The sequence below is a fragment of the Pelophylax lessonae genome, assembly GCF_965119305.1.
Source record: "Pelophylax lessonae genome assembly, chromosome: 6".
NCBI lineage: Eukaryota > Metazoa > Chordata > Amphibia > Anura > Ranidae > Pelophylax > Pelophylax lessonae.
The window spans coordinates 271,502,075-271,520,775 of record NC_138773.1 but is presented as its reverse complement, the minus strand read 5'-3'; the positions used below and the strand labels follow the sequence as shown (position 1 = coordinate 271,520,775).

Below are 18,701 nucleotides of genomic sequence, written 5' to 3'. Positions count from 1 at the left end.
CGGACACAGCTCCTGATCTTCATAACCATTGGGTTATACTTCCCCCCTACAGGAGTAGGACACTAGGCAGAAAAAATCTGGCTATGTCTATGGGCAGTCTCAGGGGGTATACTCCCTCTCTCTGCTATAGGTACTCGGGTTCCTTTTAGATAGAACTTTTTTTCTCCTTTTTTTTTTTTTCTGTGAGGTCTACAATCAACTGCCAGACTGGGCGACTGGCTGGATAATCTAGATCCAGTGGCCATCCCAGTCTGGCCAGCACATGTGCAGACCTCACCTCCACATTAGATCGGCCACGGCATAGCCCGGCTGGACGGGGGACTGGCCTGCGAGTTCAATGCCTCGCGAGGCTGCTTACGACCAGGTCTCGGCCCCAGTCACAGCATTCCTCCTGGCTGACAGCCCCCCATTTCTATGGCGAGGGGTTCTGTCTGGAGCGGTGCCCGCCTGGTTCCTGGTATGTTGAGTAGCTGTCCTCCGCCTCTCCTCCTGGACAGTTTTGGTGTTGAAGTAGGCGCCTCCTTGGGGTGGTCGGACCCCTGGGTTCCCCCTCCTTCCCGTCAGGCACACCCCTTTTAATCTGTCCTCCATTCTACCCCCCTCCACTTATGCTGGGGCTATTTGGGTGGTCTGGTCTACCTCCTGGGGTGGGGGGCAGGGGGGATGCCCTGCCAGCGACTGGACGATCGGCTGTGTGGGTGGGGGTTGTACCTGGTAGGGGCTCCTTCCTGGGCCTGTTCTTGAGGCCTAGGGATCCCTCCTGGGTCCCAGGGAGCCTCACGGGGCCACCATTTTGCTGTAGCCTGTGCGTTTTCTTTGCACGGTGGCCATTTTGTGGTTGTTTGCCATTGAAAATGGCAGCGGCCATGACAGTGGAGCCCTGTGGGCGCCAAATTCAGCGGCGGGAGTCCCTCCTCATCCCCTGGTGCTGATTCCTGGATCTTTTCACTTCCTGATCACCGCTCGTGGAGTGCAGTTTATTCTGGTGGCTACAGGTGCCTGTTACTGCTGGGTGGTGAGTCTGGTGGGTTCTCTCCCTCTGCTGGGAATCGCTTTGTGCTTGGCGAATAGGTGGTGCTGCTAGCACGGTGTGGATTGTCCCTTTGCAGTGTTACTTTTTTGTGGGGTCCTCCTGGTGACTCATGGAGTCTTTGGAGCACATCTCCCCACCTGTCCCCCTCTGAGTCTGCGGGGCCCTCCGGCCCCAACCATCTATCGATGCACTGACGGCGGTCCTGGAGTCCTTTGTGTCCCAGCTAGAGGTGGCTTTCGGGTGACGGGCTAGCAAAAAGCGCCCCCCACCTTTCCCTGCCCCATCAGATCCTGAATCTCATTCAGCCGCAGCGGACGTAGGTCACTCTGCTGGGTCTGTGGCCACGCACCCAGAGTCCCTGGATAGTGAGGATGATTCCTCCACATATGCAATCACGCACGGAAAGGCACTGGTGGAAGCACTGATTGTATCTGTGCGTGAGAACTTGAATATGTAGGACACAGCTGCGACGGAGGCTCAGGTTTCCTTTGGCACTCACAAGCTATCTAGAGCGGCAGAGGTGTTTCCTTTCCCCGCCTATTTTGACAGAATTGTCGCTAAAGAATGGGGACGACCAAAATGTCCCCTTGCGGTCCCTACGCGATTTACTATGCATTTCCCCTATGAGGAGTGCCTTATTAAGAAGAGTTGAAGAGTCCCCGGTCTTTAAGGATCTGGCTGACAGGAAGGCGGAGGAGGTGGCCCACAATATGTACACTCTGGCTGGTTCGGCACTGAGGAGATTGCCCTAGTGTCACAAACCCTGACAGTGGGCTAAGCTTTTACGCCGTGACCTGGAGGGAGAACAGCTCCCCCTTGCCTTTGCTAAGATGGTGACCAGCTGGTCCAGGGGCTACAGTTTAACTGTGATGCCTCTTTGGATGCGGCTCCCCTAGTGGCTCTGCTCTCTGTTTCGGCAGTGGTCCTTCGGCGTGTCTTTTGGCTCAAATGCTGGTCTGCAGACCAGACTTCTAAAAAGACCTTGACTGATCTCCCCTTTCAAGGGGATCGCCTGTTTGGGGCTACCCAGGATGACCTCCTCAAAGGTCTCACAGGGGGAAAGAGTACTTTTCTAGCGCAGGCTACTAAGGACAAGGAACCTTGTTGTAGATGTGGGCCCTCCTCCTCGGCTCATAACAAGTTTTTGTTCCTCAGGGCCTCCTCTAGAGGATCCAAATGAACATGGTCTGGCAAGCCGAGAGCGGGCTTCTCCAGACTTATGGACAAGGCTCCTTCAGAATGAAGGTGCGCCCTTACCCATATCAGGGGTGGGGAGACATCGTTGATTTCCAGACACGTGGACTTCCCAGGTTCAAGACAAGTGGGACTACAAAGTCATTCGGTCTGGCTACAAGGTCGAGTTTCATGCTTGTCCCCCGACAAGGTTCTTTACTTCCAACTTGCGCCTGTCCCCGGACCATTTACAGGGTCTGTTTGGGACAGTACAAGACCTGTTGCTTCAAGGGGTGATTGTGCTGGTTCCAACTTCGGACTGTTTTCAGGGTTTCGGTTCAAACGTGTTTACAGTTCCCAAGAAGGAAGGCAAGGTGTGTCCAATCCTGGACCTCAAGGCGCCAAACTGCTTTGTGTGGGTCCAGAAGTTCAGGAGGGAGTCCATTCGCATGGTGATGGCATCCCTGTATCAGGGGGATTTTCTTGCCTCTATCAACATCAAGGATGCTTACCTTCACATTCCAATAGGTGCCAGTCACCAGCGCTTCCTCCGCTTTGCCGTGGGAGAGGAGCATTTTCAGTTTGTGGGGTTACTCTTTGGTCTCGCCTCTGGTTCTCGGGTCTTCACAAAAGTGTTAGCCCTGGTGCTAGCATTGTTACGCCAACGGGGGATCGCGGTACTGGGCTTCTTGGGACGACCACCTTTTTCGAGCGGAGTCTCCTACTGCTCCAGTGGAAAACCTGGAAATCACCACATAAACTCCGAGAAGTTCGGCTGGATTCTGAGTTTTCAGAAGTCTGCTCTGGTGCTGTCCACAAAGCTAGACTATCTGGGTCTGACTCTGGACTCTTAGCCAGAGTGCTCCTTCCTCTGGACAAACTCAGAAAATTGCAAGCTGAAATTCGTCTCCTGCTGTCCAGCAGATGGTCATCCCTCTGGACTTGCATGCAGGTGCTAGGCCTGATGGTGTCTTCCTTAGAGGCGGTTCCATTTGGACAGTTCCATAATGGTTCTGGCCAAATGAGACAAGACTCCGCAGTCTCTCTGCTCATGGGATCTGAACACTTGAAGAGTCCAGACTACCGATCAATGTCTTAGAGCTCTGAGCGATCAGACTGTGCCTGGACCATTGGACAGATCATCTTCAGGAATGTCCAGTGCCCCTTCAATCGGACAATGCCACGGTCATGGCTTATGTCAATCACCAAAGGCGCACAAAAAAAAAGTATCCTGGTAGCTCTGGAGGTAGCCAGCATTTTAAGGTAGGTAGAACGGTTTGTTCCAGCCCTCTCTGCCGTACACATTCCCGGGGTGGAAAAATGGCAGGTGGAATATTTCAGTTGGCAGGCGTTGGACCAAAGGAAGTGTGCCCTTCATCCGGAGGCGTTTCATCAGTTTTGTCTCCGGTGGGGCATCCCCGAGGTGGATCTGTTGGCATCGCAGCTCAACAGAAATGGGCAGAGGTTTGTGGCTTGATCACAGAATCCTCTGATGGGCACCAGAGACACACTGGTGGCCCTGTGGGGTCAGTATCGTCTGATTTACACCTTCCTACCTCTCAAGCTTCTGCCAAGACTTCTAAGCAGGATCAAGGCAGAAGGGATTCTGATAATCTTAGTGGCTCTGGACTGGCTTTGTACACTGATCTGGTGCGGCTGGTCAACATTCATTGGAAGCTTCCCCTCAGGGAGGATCTGCTGTCCCAAGGACCAATCTTTCCTCCTGCTTTACAGTTGCAGGCTTTGACGGCTTCGCTGTTGAACACCAGGTGCTGATGGATAGAGGTTTATCTGAGTTAGTTATTCCAACTCTGTTAAAAGCTAGGAAATCTACTTCTAGGAAGATCTATCATCGTACGTGCAAAACGTACATTGCGTGGTGTGAGTCTCTTGAGGTTCATCCTTGCTCCTTCTCGGTGGCTCGGATCTTGACCTTCCTTCAATGGGGGGGTTGAACAGAAATTGGCCTTGAGTACCATCAAGGGGCAGGTATCTGCTTTGGCGCCTTCTTCCAACGACCCTTGGCCACTCACTTCTTGGTGCGTACCTTTCTTCAAGGTGGCCAACATTTAGTTCCTCCAGTGCGGTCTCTGCTGCTGCCTTGGGACCTCAATTTGGTGCTTTCCGTCCGCATGAAGCCTCCCTTTGAGAATCTTCGGGAGAATCCCTTGCTTATGCTGTCTCAGAAGGCGTTTTCTTTTTTTGGTGGTTATCACCTCTGTGCATAGGGTGTCGGAATTGGCAGCGTTATCCTGTCCACCTTACTTGGTGAATCACAGAGATAAGGTGGTTCTTCGCCCCGCTCTATCATTTCTTCCAAAGGTTGTCTCTGATTTTCATTTTAATGAAGACATTGTGTTGCCTTCCCTGTGTCCCAGGCCGAAACAGCCGAAGGAAATTGCCTTGCATGCCTTGGATGTGATCCAGGCAATTAGGGTTTACCTGGCAGCTATGAGTCTTTTAGGAAGTCAGACTCACTATTTGTGCTCACAGATGAGCCCCTCGAAAGGGTTGTCAGTTTCCTCTGCGACCATTTTCAGATGGATCAGACTGATGGTTTTTCAGGCCTATTCCATCAGGGGTGAAGTTCCTCCTTTCCCTGTCAAAGCACACTCTACTCGGGCACCTTGTGCCTCCTGGGCCTTCCCTCATCAGGCCTCAGTGACGCAGGTTTGCAAGACGGCTTCCTGGTCATCAGTGCATACTTTCACAAAGTTCTATTAGTGGATGTGTTGGCATCTGCGAAAGCTTCTTTTCGGCTGCAAGGTTTTGCAGGCTGCTGTTTAGAGGACTTGATCCTCTTTGAGGGTGAATTGTTTTTTTCAGGTGGGCTCCAGTTGTTTTGAGCTCATGTTGCCTGGTTAGCTACTGTTTAGCCTTGGGAATTTTTTTGCTGTTCCCACCCCTCATGTTTAACACTGCTTTGGGACATCCCAATGGTTATGAAGATCAGGAACTGTGTCCGTCAATGAATGAAAGAGAAAATGGGATTTTTGACTTACCGTAAAAAACCCTTTCTCTGATGTTCATTGATTGACACAAAACCCACCCCCTCTGTGGAGTTGTAATTCTTCTGACACTGCTTGTAACAAAACGGAGTACCTATAGCAAAGAGAGGGAGTATATCCCCTGGGACTGCCCATAGGCGTAGCCAGATTCTTTTTCTGCCTAGTGTCCTACTCCTGTAGGGGGCAGCATAACCCAGTGGTCATGAAGATCAGGAGCCGTGTCTGCCAATGAACATCAGAGAAATGGATTTTACGGTAAGTCAAAAATCCCCATTTTTTCTTTTTTTTTTAGATGCACCTGTAAAACCTTTATCCCAAAATCCCATTTTATCCCATTTTTTTGCATAGAGTAAGGGAGAGTTATAACCCCTTTCAAATTTATTTTGTCATCTGCATCCCAGTGGGGAGATTTGTCTTCACTTAATTTACCATAGCCAAAACAGAAAGTGGGTGAAAACCCCTGCAAATTATTTTGGAAATCCATTGAGGTCCCAAGATTACCAGAACTAGTGTCACTATTTTAAGATAAATTCTCAGTTTTACTTTTCTGAGTATAACCCAAAATTTGGGATTTTCTTTCACTTTTAATGACAATGGAAAACAAAGCAAACCGAGGGAGTGAATCTCCTGGGAACACGAACAGCAGTAAAATACTATCAAGTGTTCTAATCCATCTCCACTGCGTCCAAAATTTATAAATAAGTTTTTTTGCATTTACAGTGGAGAAAATGTGATTCCCTCCAGATTTTGTAAGTTTGCTCACTTACAAAGAAATGAAGGGTCTATAATGTTTATCATAAGTGTATTTTAAATGATGGAGACAGAATATCAACCAAAAATCCAGAAGAAACAAATGTTATTGAGTTGCAGTTCAGTGAGTAAAATAAGTGTATGATCCCCTGCCAACCAACAATAATCCTAGCTCTCACAGACAGGCTACAGTATGTGGTACACAGATTAGGCCTGTTAATTTAAGAAGGTGCTCCTAACGACAACTTATGTGTATAAAAGACACCTGTCAACAGAATCTTTTATTGAAACCTCACCATCATGGGCAAGACCAAAGAGCTGTCATAGGATGTCAGGGACAAGATTGTAGACCTTGGTGAGAAAGAGACAACTGTTTGAGCGTTTATTTGCAAATTTAAGAAATACAAAATAAGCATCAGTCACCCTCGGTCTGGAGCTCCTTGCAAGATTTTCCCTCATGGGGCAAGGATGATCATGAGAAAAGTGGGGGATCAGCCCACAACTAAACAGGTGGAGCTCAAGGCAGTTGGGACCACAGTCACCAAACAAACTATTGATAACACAAGCCACCATGGATTGAAATCCTGCAGCGCCCCCAAGGTCCCCCTCTTTGAAAATGCACATGTACAGGCCCATCTAAAGTTTGATGAACATCTAAATGATTCAGAGAAGAATTGGGAGAAAATTCTGTGGTCAGATTAGACCAAATTTAAGCTCTTTGGCATTGACTCGACTCAGAGTAAGAAAAATGCTGACTCTGACCCTAAGAACACTATCCTTACTGTCAAGCACAGAGGCAGAAACATGCTTTTGGGCTGTTTCTCTGCTAAAGGTTGAGGCTGATTTTGCCGAGGGGCAGAGGGACAGGGTCATGTATTGTAAAATCCTCCAGCAAGGCAATCACCCAAAACATACCGCCAAGGCAACAAAGGAGTGACTCAAGAAGGAGCACATTAAGGTCATGGAGTGGCCTAGCCAGTCTCGAGACCTTAATCCTATAGAACAGGGATCCTCAAACTACGGCCCTCCAGCTGTTGCAGAACTACACATCCCATGAGGCATTGTAAAACTCTGACATTCACAGATATGACTAGGCATGATGGGAATTGTAGTTCCTGAACAGCTGGAGGGCCGTAGTTTGAAGACCCCTGCTATAGAACATTTATTGAGGGAGTTGAAACTTTGTGTTGCCAATTGACAGCCTTTAGGACTTGGAGAAGATCTGTAAAGAAGAGTGGACCAAAAGCCCTCCTGAGATGTGTGCAAACCTGGTAACCAACTACAAGAAACCTCTTACTTCTGTGCTGGCCAACAAGGGTTTCTCCACCAGGTACTAAGTCGTGCTTTGCTTGGGGATCAAATACTTATTTTACTCACTGAACTGCAACATTTGTACCATGTGTTTTCATTCTGGGTTTTTGGTTGATATTTTGTGTCTATCATTTAAAATACACCTATGATAAAAATCATAGACCCTTCATTTCGTTGTAAGTGGGCAAATGAAGAAAATCAGCTGGGAAACAAAGAATTCTTTTCCCCACTGTAGTTATACTTTAAAAAGTCTTAGTTAGAGGTTGGCTGAATTTTTTTTAGTCATTTCCATTTAAATTTGCTAGTGTCTTTACCATTACCCCTTCACCAGATTTATAAAAAAAAAATCATGATCGGTTTTATTTCTAGAGCGAAATGAAACAGGAAGCAATATTGGCTCAGAGATTTCTCAAGTTGTTTGTGGGCCATATGCTAAACCTCAAAGGCTTAATTTCGCTCATAACCAGACAGTTTATACTTTATGGTTATATACTGACATTCAATTGCTAGAACAGAGAATCATGAGATGAACAGACCTCTGAAGATCAGGAGCAAAGTAGTCAATCAAAGCAGAGCTAATTAGTAACTCTGTGAGACAATATCCCACAACACAAGCAACGCTTGAGAACTGTACTGATGTATAAAACAGCATTCTAAATAGTTTATGGTGGTTTGTTTCTGCATTTTTATGTTTTTATGCTTTTTTTTTTTTTTCTTAAAGCCGTCAAATGCAATGGCAGCCAATCGAGCGGTTCGGAGAGTTAGTTCTGTTCCTTCAAGGTCACAGTCACCTTCTTACGTCATTGGGTCTGGAGTATCACCATCTAGAGGCTCACTGAGAACTTCTCTTGGGAGTGGTTATGGCTCCCCATCTGTTACAGATTCTCGGCCACTTCCCACCACTAATACCTACTCTTCTACAACGTTGCCTTCTCAGAGAGCTGGTTCCCCCTACACAGTGCGCAGGGCCAACTCCCCAACAGGTGTAAGAAGGATTGCGTCAGTCACTACTCGGCAAAACTCAAACCCCTCTAGCATGTCCTCCTCTTACCAAACCTTGGGCACTTCTGTCAGAGTCGGCTCTCCACTAACATTAGATACACAGAACAGAGTGGGCTCGTTGTCTCAAGCTCCTGTGGGATCATCCTCTTCTCCAAAACGTCCAGGAATGACAGCGGTACCACAGCATATAGGAACTTTGCAGAGGAACCTGCAAGAAGTTGACCAATATCAGTCTTATGATATCTACGAAAGAATGGTACCCTCACGGCCAGACAGCCTTACAGGTTAGTCTAAGAAAATATATAGGGCACTACATCTGAAAATTGTTCAAGGGTCACAACCTACCCAATGAGAGGCTCTAATTTTTATCCTGGCATTTATTTTAGGTAGCTAGTTTCCCTATCTATTATATAGCTATAGCTGAATTTTAAACTCCGAAAAACTTTGGCCAGTGTGTTCCATGGGTCAAGCACTGCTTCTAAGCTCACTGTCCATAGCACAATTTGCACCATAAAAGGTTAGGATGCAGTGACTCATGTGACAAACAATCCACTCCTTTGAGCAAAAAAAAAAATTTGTACCTGATTGTACCATGTTTAATCAAGATACATTGATTGGACTTTTGTTTTTGCTTTAACACAGTAGCAATATCCTCTGTATAACATTAGCAATTCTGCTATTTTCTGTTGTTGTAGAGTGTGTTTGATATAAATGTTCTGTTCTTGATTGTGCTGTGATACCCTGGATGACATGATGACATCCCCATGACACCCTGGGCCCACATAAGGTGGGTTCAAAATGCATCACTCCACTTAAGAGTGGACTAATGCTGATACTTAGAATGGTGAGTCTTCGGACTATAGCACAGGGGAGAAAAAAAAATAGATATATATGTCAAAGTACATCTGTTCAAAGTCCAGAATTTATACAGCTTGTCTGAGCTGTCAGAAAAAAGGGGACGGAGAGCTGAAGTTACACACGGCAGAGCTCAGTGAAGAGAGCTGATTGGAGGGAAGGGACACGCTCCCCTTTTTTGTTTATGTCCTCCCCTTGGTCCCATATTGCTGTAGCATTACAATGATAAAATAAGACCTCTTTGGGAAGAGATAGATCTACCCTATCCAAGATTCCTCTCATCATACTGAGGCGAGGCAAATTTCACCATCATTGCTGGTGAGATATCATAAAATGCAGAGTACCCCAAATCTCACAAGAAGTCATTATTGCGTCATGCTGGAACATCATCTGGAGAAAGTGACATTCATTTAGTCTAGGTGCCGTGGGCAGAAGTCAGGGTAAGGTAAATGATTAAATTATTAACCTTTTTTCCAACCGGTTTATTTCATTTTTTATGAAACTTTTTTTATATAAGGGTGTTGTGAAAAAAAAAAAAAGCAGACTATGCTTGTCTGTGCAGGGTCTGCTTTAATGTGAACAATATCTGGTGAGGTTGCTTTGCTCCTGTATGTATTATGCATTTGTCTACGTTCATGGAGGTAGGCATGTTCAATTGTCTTTTATCTTATTGCTGATTTAAAGCTGAGGACTTTTCAGTAAGGTTAGCCATACGTGTGTAGTTTTCACAGGGCTGAACAAGAGAAATTGTGTAGATTTCTTCATCCACGCTAAACAGTGTGAATGGAGGAGACTCTGTTGCCACTGTTTGAATACCTGCACCATCAATTGCTCAGTTGAAGTTTGAAATGGATGTCCAGCTTAATAGATGTAAACCCTTTCATATACCCAGTGAAGTGACTGGCCTCCGGTGATACACAGATATGAAACAAATCCTCCTACATATGTCATACCTGTTTATCTGCAGTCTTCTCTTCTGTACATCCTTAGTCCAGAATTTATACGTCTTGTCTGAGCAGCCAGAACATTTTCACTCTGCAGAGTTCAGTGAGGAGAGCTCAGAGAGCTGATTGGAGGGAAGGGACACGCCTTCCTTCACACAGGAACAGAGCTGAGGCTGTCAATCAACTGGATGCTCTTCCCCTGTCATATTTTCTCTTGGTGTCAGGAAAAGTTGACAGAAGTGATTCATGCTGATAGCAGCAGAATGAAGCAACAGACAGAAATGACACTTGGTGTTCCTAATTGAGACAAGTAAACAATATAGAGGGATTTGTTCATATTTCATGTCTGAGGTTTACGACCACTTTAAAATGGAAGTAAACTTGCTCTGCATGTTTAACCCCTTGAGCCTAAGCCTTTTTCTGACATATGTTGCTTACAAGTTAAAATCAGTATTTTTTGCTAGAAAATTTCTTAGAACCCCCAAATATTATATATATTTTTTAGCAGAGACCCTAGAGAATAAAATGGCAATCGTTGCAATATTTTATGTCACGCGGTATTTGCGCAGTGGTCTTTCGAATGCAATTTTTTGGGAAAAAATACACTTTCATGAATTTAAAAAAAAAAAACGAAAAGTTAGCCCAAATCTTTTGTATAATGTGAAAGATGTTATGCCAAGTAAATGGATACCTAACATGTCATGCTCTAAAATTACGCACACTAGTGGAATGGCCACAAACTTCTGTACTTAAAAATCTCCATAGGGACGCTTTAAAATTTTTTAGCGGTTTCCTGTTTAGAGAGTTAGAGGAATTCTTGTGCTATTATTATTGCTCTCACTCGAACGATCGTGGCGATACCTTACATGTGGTTTAAACATAGTTTTGATATGCGGGCGCGACTTGTGTTTGCTTCTGCGCACGAGCACGGAGGGATAAAGCACTTTAACATTTTTTTTTTCTTAATTTTATTTTTTTTATTTTTACACTATTCATTTAAAAAAAAATTTTGATCACTTTTATTGCTGTCACAAGGAATGTAAACATCCCTTGTGACAGTAATAGGCAGTGACGGGTGCTCATTATAACAGACCCCAAATCAGTGGTTCTTAACCTTGTTGGAGGTACTGAACCCCACCAGTTTCATATGCGTATTCACCGAACCCTTCTTAATTGGAAAAATAAAATATGATTTTTTCAAATTCAAAACATAGGTATATATTTAGGTATATATTTATACCTAGGTGCACAAAATGAACAAAACCATTAAAACATGATTTTCACACAAAAACAAAAACCTAATAATGAATTTGGTATAACTTCATCCGCTTTTCCCAGCATGATATTCGCCATCTTCAACACAGCTGGTTTTATGAGTGTTTCACCAATGGTGTGTGGTTTGCCCTGCTTTGCGATCAGGTAAGCAACTTCGTACGATGCTATCAGGATCGGTTTGTTGATGGGTACAAAGCCGAGAACAGGCAAACTAGCCTTTTCATCGAATCTGGCTCTCCTCGTCTTGAATTCAGCAAGCGTTGTGTTCTTGTATTTTCCATCTCCATGCAGCTTAACCACTTGCTGACCGCCGCACAACTATTCACGTCGGCGGTCAGCTCCTCACAGGCAGAGCGACGTAGGGCTACGTCGCTAGTCGGTGAGGGTCTAGGGAGCGAGCGCGCGCCGCCGGAGGCGCACTCCCGCGTGGTCACGGACCCCCCCGTGCATATGACCGGCGGACCCGATGTCCGCCGGTCACTCGGCGATCGGCGGTGCAGAGGGAGAAAGGCAGGCGGCCTGTCATTCTTCCCTGTGTAGGAATGGTGATCATACGGTTCTACTATGTAGGACCGTTGATCACTGTTCCTACACCTCAAGCCACAGCCAATCACAGTTAGAATCACACCCCTAGGGACACACACAACCCCTCCCTCTCAAAAAAAGTTAACCCCTTCACTGCCAGTGTAATTTTACAGTAACAGTGAATATGTATAGCACTGATTACTGTAGAAATGTCACTGGTAACCCCAAAAGTGTCAAAAATGTCAGTCAAGGGTCCGATCTGTCCGCCACAATGTCGCAGTCCCGCAAAAAAAAATCGCAGATCGCCGCCATTATGCGTTAAAAAAAAAAACAACAAAAATGACAAAAATCTTTCCCTTTGTTAGTAAACGCAATAACTTTTGCGCAAACCAATCAAAATACGCTTTTTGCGATTTTTTTTTACCAAACATATGGTAAAAAAAAAATTGGCCCAAAATGTTAAAAAATTTTGATTTTTACTTTTTTTTGGGGGGGAATTTCATATAAAAAAATGTGAAAAATATTGTTATTTTTGCAAAATTGACGCTCTTTTTTTGTTTATAGCGCAAAAAGTAAAAATCGCACAGGTGATCAAATACCACCAAAAGAAAGCTCTGTGGGAAAAAAAGGACGTCAATTTCATTTGGGTACAGTGTCGCACGACCGTGCAATTGTCCGTTAAATTCACGCAGTGTCGAATCGCAAAATAGGCCCTGGTCAGGAAGGGGGTAAAATCTTCCGGGGCTTAAGTGGTTAAGGAAGTGTTCTCTTAGTTTTGCCGTTGCTAGACTAAAATTGCTCAACTTGGCATTGCAAATCATGCAGTTAGGACGCTGACTCCCATCACGTTCCGTTATACATATAAATCCATATTGTACAATTTGACTACTGGGCGCGCCAAATTCCCTGCAGCACAGATAGGCTAAGCGATGTTGTGTGATCACCTGCAGCCAATGAGCGGGGCGTGTCATCACAAATTATATGAGTCGGGTGTGTGTCTTGACCTCCGCCGAACCCTCGAGACTTACTCACCGAACCCCTGGGGTTCGATCGAACCCAGGTTAAGAACCACTGCCCCAAATCCCTCTTCTGCACTTAAAAGCATTCAAAATGCCAAGTTTGGCTGTTTTGAATGCTGTCTTTTTTTTTTTAAAAATTATTTTTTTAAATCTGGCACCTTTTAAGGCTCCAGTACCCTGAAGTGATCTCATGAGATCGCTTCCGGGTTTTCAGAACGGAGACCTGATCAGAGCTCTCCCGGTGGGACGGGAGACGCAGGCGAGCTGCAGGATAGGGGATTGGGGATATCCCCTCCCGCTCCTTGTAATGACAGCCAAGCGGCTGCTCTCCCGCATTGGTTGTCATTACAAGAAAGCCGTCCGTCCGCTCTAAACAGTATCGGGGTGATGCCTCGAACTGCAGGCATCACCCCGGTACAACCCCCTAAACTTGAGGCCAAATATTTGCATTCCGTCGGTGCTAAGAGGTTAAAAAATCCTGCAAGATAAAGGCATAATGTGCTAATATCGCATACTCGCACATTATGAAATACTTACCTTGGAACAAATCCCTCCAGCAGCACGCTGTCACCTCTAATAGGGCTTCCATCTTCACCAGGTCTTCCTTCCTGGTTTGTGTGCTCTGGCCGCCTGACTGGCCGAGTAGCGATGACGTCTCGCATTTTTTAATTTTTTTTAACCATGCTTATGTTTGGACCATGTAGATAATGATGCACTGGTTTTATTTGTGGAAAAGTTTAGAAAATAAAGGGTTCATTCCAAATGTAAAGGTTTGTAGTTGGGGACATACTTGACTGTTTGTATCCTTATGTTCCTGGAGCCACAATTTTTAGTTTTAGGTTTTAGTTGAGGTGAAGGTGATGTCTTTATCATGTTGAGTGTAAGAAGTTTTTGTTCTGTTTGCTCTAGCCCACTACAACCTCAGTGCTGGGGTATTTGAGTGCACTTTACAACTTGCTATGGAAAAGAACCTTATCCTGGCACTTTTTAAGGGCCCATTCACAGTTGCGTGTATTGCTTTTGGTGCACTGCCATAAATGGTTCTTATACTTTTTTTCAGTGCGATTTGGTGTATGAGGCAACCCTTTACCACAGCACAGTAATTTTGAATATGCCCTTTAGGAAAGAACCACATTTACCTGTTAACTACGTTAGGTAGGAATCTCAGAAATATCCCCCTCCTTAAGCTAACACTCCCACTTCCTTAACCTTTGTAACACCAGGAAGTACTATTGCTGCCATGAAATTGCAGGGAGTATGGGCCAGGGGCGGGGCTACAGGGCACCAAGTGTGTCTGTGCACATACACAGCTCAGGTCCCAGATAGAAGCGCACCCACACAGGCATCTCCTTAGCAGCTGGCTGGCTATTGTTGATATCCATAAGCATGCAGTGGGTGCCAGCAGTTAGGGGAACAGTCAGAGGAAAAAGAAAGGGACAATTTTAAAGGCAGAAGGTTTTTTTTTTTTATCAGCTATGTTGCAGGAATGTCCCAGCTGCCTGGGACTCCCCTCCTCATTGGCTAAGACAGCAGCGTGATTGGCTCCCACTACTGTTAATCAAAGGCAGTCAGCCAATCAGGGGAGAGAGGAGGCGGGGCTGGGTCATGGTTCAGTGTCTGTATGGACACAAGGAGCTGTGACTCAGCTCGGGTGCCCCCATAGCAAGCTGCTTGCTATGGGGGCACTCAATAGGAGTGAGTGCAAAAAGCACAGAAGAGGGACCCAAGAAGAGGAGAAATCCGAGCTGCTCTGTGCAAAACAAACTGCACGGAGCAGGTAAGTATAACATGTTTGTTTTTTTGTTTTTTTAAATAAGGGTCCTTTCACACGGCCGCTCCGTGTGTCCGCAAATCATCCCATCCGTTTGCGGATGATTTGCGGACATAATGTAAGTGAATGGCACTGCGGGTGTCAGCGGAATACCATCCGCTGACATCCGATTTTCCTCCTTTCAGTTCTGTTCCGTTTTTTCTTCCGTGTAAAAAACGGAAAGAAAGGAAAATCGGATGTCAGCGGTGTCATCCGCTGACATCCGCAGTGCCATATACTTACATTATGTCCGCATATCATCCGCAAACGGATAGGATGATATGCGGGCACACGGAGCGGATGACAGAAATGTCATCCGCTCCGTGGGGAAAAAAAAAAAAAAAAGTCCCGCAGCGGAGCGGCCGTGTGAAAGGACCCTAAATGAGATTTTAAAGAACATCAATCGTAATGCAAGTGTGGTCCTCCTCTTCTGAGTCCTAAAAGAAATTAATATCACTTTCAAGTTACAGTTCTCTGATTTTAGAGAGAGTTTCTGTGCCTAATAGTTAACTTTAGCTCAAATTTTTCGTTAAATGCATTCCTGTACATTTAGGAAGTTTGGAGTTTTACTCTGTGTGAAGGCTTTTCTTAGGCCTCATTCACACGGTCAATGGCATATATGCACTTATAGGGCATTTCAAAATTCATGTAATGATTTTAATGGTACACTCCACACTTGGGTTTCTATGCAGAGCTGCACCAGATTTTGCACACTCCAGTTTTAGTAAATCAATCCCAATTAGCTTCTGGGTTTACTGTCGAAGCTTAATTGAACAAGCTGAAGTTAGAAGCTGATTGGCTACCATGCAGAACCTTACCAGATTTTGCACACTCCAGTTTTAGTAAATCCGCCCCTGTGTTTTTACCTGCGTTTATGTGCCTTCAGTTTAGCTGTGTATAGAGAAAATAGAATTGCGTGTGTCCAGGGCCAGATTAGATACTCTGAACACATTTAAACTTGTGTAAATGTAAGTACAAAACATTGGGAGAACTTAGACTGTGAAGTTTGTAAATACTTAGTGTCTAGAGATAGTGTCTACTGTGTTAAAATAAACCAACACGCAGGAGACTAGTGTGAATGTAGCCTTATAGTAAAGAAAATGTGATTAGGATTCTGTGCTTTCCCTTGTAATTCTGCATTCCATACGACCTACCAGTATTGTGCCTCGAGCAAAAATGTACAGTACTTTAAAATCATAGCATCTCGTCCTAGATGAAACAATTATTCTGAAATTCAGATCAAAAAAACCATGCCAGGTGGGAACAGCAATTATCAATAACAAATTGCCCAATTTCTGCTTTCTATTTTTTCACGTAATTGCTTTTAGATGAATAGTATTTTCACTTGAGGAAATAATTTGCTCTAAGTTAGCCAGGAATAGATGGTTAGATGTAAGAACCACATAAGCATGGCAATAATGCTGACACAGTCCCTTGAAAGTCAGGAGCCATAAAAGGTATAGTATTAGCATGTTTATAGTGAAATGCAAACTTCTTAGCCCACTAAAAACTTTCCAACATAAGGATGGGTGACAAATTATTGCTCAAAAGAATGTGAGGTGTGTTTGCAGGCACTTAATTTGTCTTGGCAGTGGAGACAAACCCTTCTTTTTCCATTTAAAACAATGACCTTTTACTGTTATCTATACTGCTTCCACAGCTTTGCAAAGGCAAGATTTGTAAAAACATTACCTGGATTCTGTTTTGAACTAAAGTTCCTCAAACCTACATAATCCAAACTTGCCTTGAGAGTTGAACAATAATTAAAGGTGTTTAGATAGCACTGACAATTAACGTAGGAATTGACAAACCGTACATTCACATCAGTCTCTGCCCTGAAGAATCTATTAATCTAAGGTCCCTATCTTACTTGCATGCATGCATACACCCACATACATACTGGGGACGATTTAAACAGGAACCAATTATCCTACCAGTATGCCTTTTTGATTGTGGGAAGCAATAAAGTATCAGGAGGAAACCAAAGCAAGCACCGGGGGAAAAAAGCAAACTCCATGCAGATTTAACTGGTGATACATCAGGCAGAGAGACCGAACATTACACCACATGGATTCTAAAAGCAGATCTGCCCTCCCCACATGTAATATATATGGAACCTGGTGGCAGTGAGTTCTACAGAACTCAGATGAAGATTTGCTGAGTGGAATTTTTGACCTAGCAGTATTAAACCCAAACATTTACTTGTTCCTAAGATGTATTAGTTTTATTTTTTAGCTATTTCTTTACTTTCACCTGGGAATCCATCTAGTAAGTCTGTTTATTTTTAACAAATCAAGCTGTCCTGCAGTTTTAGTAGTTAGAGGTCAGACAACCGTCCAACTTTTATTTTTGTAAAACCTTTATCTCAATATATACTTCTGGTACTATGTCACTTCCGCCATTTGGACCGCAAGCTGGCTCCAATACGGCACGAGCAGTGGCACTCCTAGAGGGGATTGTCAACATGTCATTCTGGGTTCCAGGTATGGCTTTATACTTATGATTGCATTACCTTTTAGGTTATTGGCCGATTTTTAATAAATAAATGTGTTACGCTATGTATGATGGCTTCTCTGGTTTTGTATTATAATTGAATTGTGAAATAATTGAAAATGAGTATACCAGGCATTCAGTTCCCTTGATACCAACAAGACGCAGTAGACCAGAGGTCTCCAAACTGTGGCCCAGGGGCCCTTTGCTTGACTTGATCCAGCCCCTAGGGCATTATTCCTCCCACTAATATGAGACACTATTCTTCCACCGTACACCAACAATGGAGCACCGTATGACGGCAATATTGGGGCAGTATTTATACCAACAATGGAACACTATTCCTCCTCCTAATACCAAACGTGACGATGTTATCTCAAACTGACAGGAGTATCTCCCTTCCTGACAGCCACAATCCAGCCCCCCTAAAGTCAGGAGGACAATAAACTGGCCCTTTGCTTATAAAGTTTGGAGACCCCTGCAGTAGGCCTATAGAGGAGATATTGACATTAGAGAGAAGAGTGCACCGACCTAGTGCATTACCACTAAAAACATTTATTAAAATGGTAAAAAGCATATATATGGCTAAGACTAGTCATAGCAGATACATGCGGTACACTGCATGCTATCCAGCATTGCGCAGTGCCTTGGCTACCTTGGAGATTCCATGTTGATGTGTGCAATATTCACACCTGTTTTGTGAGTAAAATATATGCTTTTTACTATTTTAATGTTTTTAGCGGTAATGCACTAGGCCGGTGTGCCTTTCTCTTTGTTGTCTTCCAGTGTGTTTCGGATACCCTTGATCCTGAGGGGGCAGCAAGACCACAAGTCATACCCATCTAAGTCCATCGGAAGCATTTCTCATCCCTCCATCATATTTCACTAGAGCGCAGGGGAATTGTTTTACATTTTGGAGATATTGACATTATCCTGGGTGCTATCTGACTTTTGTAAGTAAAGCATCAAACAAATACTAAGACTTGGACCCCACCAGTGTTGTATGAACAGCGTTAAACCGCCAGCATTCATAAAAAATACATATAAAATCCAATATTTAAAACATTTGTTTGGGCCTATTGATACAAACTAGACATGAAAGCTTCTGTCTTTGCATTTTGTGAATTTCGTAGCTTCTTCAGGACATTTGAAGCCGTTTTCATGTATCGGAGAAAAATATTTTATCTGTAAATAAATTAATAACCTTAACATAGGTCATCATAGAAAGCGGTCTGGTCTTGAGTGGAAAGTGAGAGAGAAAAACGCATACCACACACCTGGCCTTTATGACCGCATCCACAACAAAGTGGCACTGCTTAGCCAATTGCGCTTCTGCCAGATCCCCCCCTGACCGGCTTCTAGGAAAACACACGGGAGGGTGGGAGGGATATAATCAAGCAGGAAAAGAAAGTAGGCAATATTCCCAAAAATTCTAAAAATAGAGAAAGTGGGATTATATAATATAATATGCTGCTCAAAAAAAATTAAAGGAGCCCTTATTATTCA

At 44.4% G+C, this 18,701-nt stretch overlaps 1 protein-coding gene across 5 annotated transcripts in view; it reads left to right on the top strand.

The window, feature by feature from the left end:
* PKP4 (plakophilin 4) overlaps positions 1-18,701 on the top strand; it is a 585,731-nt gene that overhangs the window by 407,812 nt on the left and 159,218 nt on the right. For all 5 annotated transcript variants that reach the window (XM_082260328.1, XM_082260327.1, XM_082260326.1 and 2 more), the window contains one exon: positions 7,997-8,561. In XM_082260328.1, the coding sequence (XP_082116454.1) occupies positions 7,997-8,561 (565 nt within the window). The remainder of the gene's footprint in view (positions 1-7,996; positions 8,562-18,701) is intronic.